Source organism: Chrysemys picta, chromosome 10 (genome assembly GCF_011386835.1).
Source record: "Chrysemys picta bellii isolate R12L10 chromosome 10, ASM1138683v2, whole genome shotgun sequence".
Lineage (NCBI taxonomy): Eukaryota > Metazoa > Chordata > Testudines > Emydidae > Chrysemys > Chrysemys picta.
Genome location: NC_088800.1, coordinates 1,057,578 through 1,064,941, shown reverse-complemented (window position 1 = coordinate 1,064,941; position 7,364 = coordinate 1,057,578). Strand labels below are relative to the sequence as shown.

Here is a 7,364-nt window from a genome sequence, read left to right as displayed (position 1 = left end):
CAGTGGACACTGCCCAGCGCTGCTGGGGTCAGGGCCCTGCCAGTGGGGGGGGGACACACCCTGGCTGAGCCAGGAGCTGGTAGGAGTGTCACACACCTTAGGGAGGAAACAGGCCTAACCTTGGGTGTGCGATTGCCACTCCCAGGCCCCGCCTCATTGTACCCCATGGCACCAGGGCAGCTGGCAGGCAAGCAGACGTGGCATTGTCCTAGAACTCTGCATGGAGCAGACTAGCAGCACTCCGTGCTGGGGAAAGCGGAGGCCCCCCCCACCCCGTATTCCTGAGGTGGGCGGCTGCCCCGCAGGCGCCATCATCGCTAGAGACAGCCCACAAGTGGGAAATCAGCCCGAGGCACTTCCCCAGAAGGGCTTTCGCCCCTGCTTCCCCGTTCACACCTTGGGCCAGGCAGCCTTGTGTTGCAGACACACGCTTCCTTTCAATTGACAGTACATCTCTAGTGCCTCAGTGAGAGATCCCCGCTGGAAAGCAGGCAGCCCAGGTGGGCCGTGTAACAAAACGTGCCCTTTCTACCCACGCACAGGGTACGGAATTAAGGGCAGTTCCTTTTAAGCCAGCAACTAAGGAAGTTCCCCACAGAACCACCCTCTCCTCCCAGCCAGCCAGAGATGCTTGTATTACTTGCCCCTGAAAGTTTCTTCTTTTTTAGGTTACAGACAAAACGAAGAGGCCGGTATTTGGAAAAGATACAAGAGCCGGTTCTCCCTGGGCAGAGGGCTGGGGAGGCTTTGAGAATATCAGTCTCACGCTTCTGGTGTAGGTTTGAGAGATTTATTAATTAAAAAACCACTGCTCATAAATACACAGGCAGGGTGTTAAGAGTATGGCTCGTGCACACAGCTTGGGACATTTCCAATCGGCAGCATACATGGGTTAGTGTCCCATAAGGAGCAGGACTCCATGGCCAAGGGAGATGGACTGGCTGGGCCCGACAGGCCTTATCCACCCGTACTGAGTGGGATTTCTCAGGGGCAGCGGCTGGGCAGGGTGCACTAAGCAAAGGGGCAGTGCCAACCTTCCCCCTGCGGCTCACAGCAGCCAGGAAAAGCCCGAGCTGCCTGCTCTGAGCAGTCCATCCATTTCAAAGGGAAGCATGAGCTTGGGCATTTGTGCCACAGCCTCTGCCCAAAGCAGGAGGCAGGTGGGGAGGAGGGACAGGGATTCTTGGAACTCAGGGCAGAGTCACGTGGACCCCAAAGGCCTCGGCGGACAAACACTGCAAAACATACAGAGGCCAGCTGGGCATGGAGACCTCTTCCTCAGGGCTGGCCCAGTGCAAACTGCATCCTGAACAACCCAGGGGTGCAAATCCCCCCAGCCAGGCTCTGCCCCCTCCCTGGTGCCGTGGAGTCAAAAGCAAGGAGAACAGAAGTTACTGTACACAGCGGCGGCTGCCTCAGTGGAGAAGGTCCCTCGGCTCTCAGTCATCCTAAGGGAAAAGCCAATAGAGCCAGTCAGGGCGAAAGAGAATCCGGGCTGGGCTCAGAACCCAGCAGCCATGCTGGGTCTCCAGGAGAGGGGATGGGCTCAGCGAGCCAAGGGAGGAGGGAAAGGCAAGAGCAGTGTGGGTTTGGCTGGTGGTGCAGCGCCCACTGCTGGCCTCATCACGGACTAGCAGGAGGGAGCCGTGTAGCCACAGAGCTGGCGTGTCCAAGAAGCAGCATCAGATAACAGGCCGAAGAAACGGAGAAGTGGAAAAGCCACAAACACAACAAAGTACGAGTCAGGAATCGAGATGGGTGCTCCTTGGAGCAGGGGCATTGTACAGGAATAAGCACAGCATTGGCTGTAAAGGACAGAAGCCCTCTCCCAGAATACAGGTGTGCAGATGTCAAAAAGCCCCGTGCTCTGGGTGTCCATAGACCTCTGACTGCCAGAATCTGGGAGTAGATGACGGGGTTGGATCACTATTGGCCTGTTCTGTTCACTCCCCCCAACACAGCTGGCACTGGCCACTGCCAGAGACAGGACCCTGGGCTACCTGGGCCCATGCTCTGACCCAGCCTGGCCGTTTGTCCCCACTTCTTGCAATCCAAGCAGCAGCTGCTGAAGCACTGTAGGGACTGCACAGCCCCATGGCTGGCTACCTTTTCTGCACGGGACAGGGGGAGCTCAGGGACAGCTGGTACATCCTGTGGTCTGTCCCCAGAGCAGACTGCAGAGGATGGGCACTGCCAGCACAGAGCCCCTGTGTGTGCCCTGGAGGAGGGAGCCTGGGACAGGGACGGAATACGCAGCTCTCGCAGGCAAGGGGACCGGCTGCCTCCCAGGGGATGGAGCCTTTCACACTTTCACTGAGATCTCCCACTCAGACAGCTGATCAGTGGCCTCTGTAAGATGAGCTGGTGTACTCAATATGGCCCTAGCAGGACGGTGCTCTCAGGAGAGCTGCCCACCCCTCTCCAGGGCACGTTGCTATGGGGCAGCCCACCAGGCTGGTACCTGGCCATACCCCTAGAGGAGTCAGCCCCCAGGACTGCAATCCCAGCCTCTCCCACCTGAGCGGCTGGACCTTGCTCAGAGAGGAACTTCCCGGATGATTAATCCCTCCCTGTGATCCTGCTTCCCCACTTCAACCGGAATGGGAGGAAGTATTTCCACCTACCCATTCATCCTCCTCTGCGCCGTCCCCTTGGCTCGGGGGCTGGCCCTCCTTGAGGTCTGTTAGCCATGATGTTGTCAGTCCAGGAAGCCCCAGCCTGTGCGTCGCCAACAAAGTTACACTTGGTCACTGTCCCTGCATGCAGCTTGGCTAGAGAGACTGAGAGGGAGAAAGGAGCTATATGGAGCAGAAGTGTGGGCTGAGGGGACAGGGGTGTTGGCGGAAGCAGTTTCCCAACTGGCCTGTAAGCCATGGAAATGGAAGGTGATGAGCTGTCTCCATGGTGAAGCCGGCAGAGAAGAAACAAGGCAGGAATCCAGGTTCCTGGGTAAGCTGGGGAATGCCTAGGGCATGTGCTGGTGCCACTACATCTGCTCTAGCTCCCGGGGGACCTGGGTTAAGGCCTCAGAACACACCCAAAGGGCTACAATCCCAACACAGGGCAGCAGCGCCTCCATCCCCGTTAACACCAGTAACGAACAGGCAGGAGGCAGCTGGAGGATGGTGCCCCAAAGCCAAGAGCAACGACCCAGTGCCGCGCTGGGGAGCAGGTGCATGAAGAGCCCAGCCCGGGGGAGGGGGCCACTCACATATGAAGGGGCTGTCACCCCGGGTTTTCAGACGGATCTCTGCTCCCAGCTCCAACTCCATCTTCTCCAGCTCCGTCTCCAGCAGCCAGAAGGCCACAGCCTGGCTGGGGGTGTGGCGCTCGGTCACACTCAGCAGCTCCGGCTTAGTCACCAGCCCCTTCAGCTCCTCGGGGGACAGCCTGTCCGTATCGCCTTTGGCTTCCACTTCTGCCACAGGCAAAGCAAATGCCAGCATACGTGAAACGCCCAGCACTCGGAGACCCAGCGCAGGGGAAGGGATGGATCCCAGCAGGGGAGCTGTGCAAGCGATGCCCATGAGTCTGAATTCCCGGGGGAGGAAGGAGTGGGCTCTGATTCTGGTCACTGGTCCCAAGGATCCTGACACCAAGACCCCTAGCTCACGTGTGCCTTAAAGTGCCAAGACATTTGTAACACAGAGCCTCTCCAGCCTGGCTCTATGGACCAGGATGAGTAAAGGACTCTCCAGATGGGAGAGATCAGGGTCGGGCTGGGCTCAAAGCCAGTGGTATTTCACACCTCCAAGAGGCTGAAGAGAGCGGCACGCCCTCCCCCCAGCCCAATTCAAAGGGGAGCATTGGCCTCCACTTCCAGTTGAGGGGAAACCAGCCACTGTCAGGGGCAGGGGGCATGGGCAAGATGGCAACCGCTGGGCAGGAGAGGGAAGGAGGTCGAGGACAATTCCCCGACCCCAGGTACAAGAGTCCCTGAGCCTGCCCCCTCCTCGGGGGTGAGAAAACCGGAAAGGCGGCTGAGCTGAACGTGCGCAGGATGGATTCTGTGCTACTGCTGGGGAGGGCAGGGAGGGACGGAGCCACAGGAGGACTCCTGCCAATACCTACTGAAGGAGGACATGAGGAAGCCGGTGTTCACCTTCCTGGTGTCGCTGAAGTTGGGCTCTCTCTCATTTCCCTTGGCATCAAACTTGCGCCGATGGGCCTGGCTGGGCCTAATGTACAGCACATAGTATCGCTCCTGCAGCAGGGAGGAACCGGAGATACTCACAGCCGGACAGCAGGTCACCAGCTCCCTGTCCCCCTGCTCCAGTGGCCTGCAGCCCACGCCCGGCAGACTGCCGGCCAGCCCCAGGGAGATGACAGCCAGAGTAACGGCATTCCCTATCCCACCTGCTGCAAGGGGGTGAACCGGAGACAGCATCAGTGCATACAACAGTAGCAGGACATAGACCAGCAAAGCCACCACTACGCAGCCCTACTCCAGGCTGCAGGTCAGCTGCAGAAACTGACATGCCAAGTGCCCAGCCTACAGAGCCCCACACACAGCTGGGACCTGCTCACTGCAACACAAGGCCAATCCCAGGGAGAGTCCTTTCAAGGGAGGCGGTCAGCACAATGCTCTGGAAGACCGTTAGCGCGGTGCCAGCCCATCTCTGAGGAGGTACCCCACTCCGCCTCGCCGCCTCCTGAGACGGGCACCTGCATCAGATGCTCTGCTGGACTGCCAAACATCTGAAGCAGGAACCCTAATCCTAGTGCCTGAAGGAAGGCATCAGTAAAAGCAGGAGATGCGCAGAAAGAGGGACAGACAGACAGAAGCCTATGCAATGCATGACCAGCAGCACAGCCCAGTGGATACAGCACAGGAGATCTGCCCGTGACTCCCTGGGTGGCCACAGGAGAGTCAATGCCCATCTCTGTGCCTCAATTTCCCCAGCTGGGAAATGGCTATGATGATCCTAACACATCTGTGGGAAGCACTTTGAGAAATGTGGAGAAAAATGCCAGTGCGCAGTATCGTTGTTAGCGGGAGGCTCTCCCGGGACTGGCTCATGTGCCCCCTCTGTGCCCTGCTTGGGGGAAGTCTGCTGCTGCTGCCCTCTCTGTATCAAGCTCTAGACAGATTATGGTCATTTATTTCTGAGTCCCCCCACCCCCGGCACCTATTCTGCGCCTCTTCCTCCCCAGGGGAAGCCCGGGGCAAGGCACCTTGCTCACCTTCCTGCCGTTAATATCCATGATGAGGTGACGAGAGACATCAAGAAGCTCTCCCTCCAGAATCACGCCATTCCCACTGCAGATGGGAGGGGAAGGGACCAATCACACACAGTCCGTGCCACCAGGACAGCCATCTAGTCCCATGTCCCCGTCTCAGGCAGTGGCCAGAACCAGGTGCTTCAGACAAAAACAAAACCACCCCATCTGCAGGACATCTTTCTCCTGAACCCAGCAGCTGGTCAGCTCAAGCCTTGATGTTGGATAAGGGTGACCAGATGTCCTGATTTTATAGGGACAGTCCCGATTTTGGGTCTTTTTCTTGTATAGGCTCCTATTACCCCCCACCCACTGTCCTGATTTTTCACATTTGCTGTCTGGACACCCTAATAAGGACTGAGAGGTGCCAGTAGCTTTGATCCCACTCAGTGTCACTACAGATGCTGTTCTTAAGTCTTAAAAATAAAACGTAAAGATCCCGCTCGACTTTACAAAGCGCCACACAGCATTGGCCTCACTAGCACCCGGCAGCAGTGAGTTCCGCAGGTTACAGAGCACTTCATTCCAGTCCATCCAGTGGGCTACCTAGTACGGGACAAGGAAAGAGGCTTTTCCAACGAGCCTTTCCCGCCCCGCCCCCGGGCCAGCCCGGTTCGGATCTCCCCGCCCAGCCCGCACTGGGTCCGCATGGCGGGGCTCCCCAGGGCTGTGCCCGCGCGGCACCGGGAGCGCGGGGCGGAGGGGGCGGGGCCCGCGGACTGGCTGCCCCGCGCCGGGCTCGGGGGGGGGGGGTCACGGGGCCCGCGCCAGGCCCCGCCCCCGGCGGCGCGGGGGCTCCCGTACCCCTGCAGGGCGGGCGGGTCCCAGCGCCCGGGCAGCCGCTCGCTGTGCACCGGCCGGGCGCGCAGGCCGCGCTCCTCACACGGGCGGCTCATGGCGGCGCGTCTGGCGCGGGGCGGGGCGAGCGCCGGAGGGGCAGGAAGAGGGGCGGGGCCTCAAGACATGGGCGGGGCTGGAACAGGAGTCCCTAGGGGCGGGGCTAGTGCGGGAGAGGCAGGAAGAGGGGCGGGGCTGGAACAGGAGTCCCTAGGGGCGGGGCTAGTGCGGGAGAGGCAGGAAGAGGGGCGGGGCGAACGCCGGAGAGGCCGGGAGATGGGCGGGGCCACAGAAGAAGCAGCCGGAGCGCTGGACATGGGCGGGGCTACATGAGCGTTGGGGCGGAGCTGGAACAGGAGGGTCTAGGGCGGGGCTTAGCGCGGGAGGGGCTATCGAGGGACAGTCTACATCGGGGCGGGGCTAGCCCTGGACATGGGCGGGGCTAGCGAGGGAGAGGCTACAGGAGGGGCGGGTCTCAATCGGGGGGTGGGTTGGGGGGAGGATGTGGGGCAGGATATGGGGCAGGGGCAGGTTTTGGGGGAGGATAGCATGGGTGGGTTTGGGGGGCTGGACCGGGGGAGGATATGGGGCAGGGCAGGGGCAGGTTTTGGGGGAGGATAGCATGTGTGGGTTTGGGGGGCTGGACTGGGGGAGGATATGGGGCAGGGCAGGGGCAGGTTTTGGGGGAGGATAGCATGGGTGGGTTTGGGGGGCTGGACTGGGGGAGGATATGGGGCAGGGCAGGGGCAGGTTTTGGGGGAGGATAGCATGTGTGGGTTTGAGGGGCTGGACCGGGGGAGGATATGGGGCAGGGGCAGGTTTGGGGGCTGGGTGGGAGGAGCATGTGGAGCAGGGGTGGGCTTGAGGGGAGGATGTGGGGCAGGGGCAGATTTGGGGGGCTGGGTGGGGGGAGGATGTGGGGCTGAGCGGGAGGGGGTGTGGAGGCGGAGGTCAGGTTGGGGCAGGGGGTTGGGCGCTGAGCAGAGTTAAGAACATAAGATTGTCCAGACTGGGTCAGACCAAAGGTCCGTCTAGCCCGGTGTCCTATCTTCTGACAGTGGCCAATGCCAGGTGCCCCAGAGGGAATGAACAGAACAGGGAATCACCAAGTGATCCATCCCCTGTCGCCCATTCCCAGCCATTGATGGACCTATCCTCCATGAATTTATCTAGTTCTTTTTTGAACCCTGTTATAGTCTAGGCCTTCACAACATCCTCTGGCAAAGAGTTCCCCAGGTTGACTGTGCGCTGTGTGAAAAACTAAGTTAGATTAGCACCCCCAACCCATTGCCCTCAGGCTGGGATGG

The 7,364-nt window shown here is 60.1% G+C and overlaps 1 protein-coding gene across 1 annotated transcript; it reads right to left on the bottom strand.

The window, feature by feature from the left end:
- Positions 1–776: 776 nt before the first annotated feature.
- On the bottom strand, positions 777–6,178 carry LOC135973879 (arpin-like). Its single transcript, XM_065559095.1, has 6 exons — positions 6,025–6,178; positions 5,185–5,260; positions 4,072–4,204; positions 3,212–3,418; positions 2,625–2,780; positions 777–1,448 (listed from the first exon to the last, which is right to left on the bottom strand). The coding sequence occupies exons 1-5, from the start codon at positions 6,114–6,116 to the stop codon at positions 2,629–2,631; spliced, it is 660 nt and encodes a 219-aa protein (XP_065415167.1). The 5' UTR covers positions 6,117–6,178; the 3' UTR covers positions 777–1,448; positions 2,625–2,628.
- Positions 6,179–7,364: the final 1,186 nt, after the last annotated feature.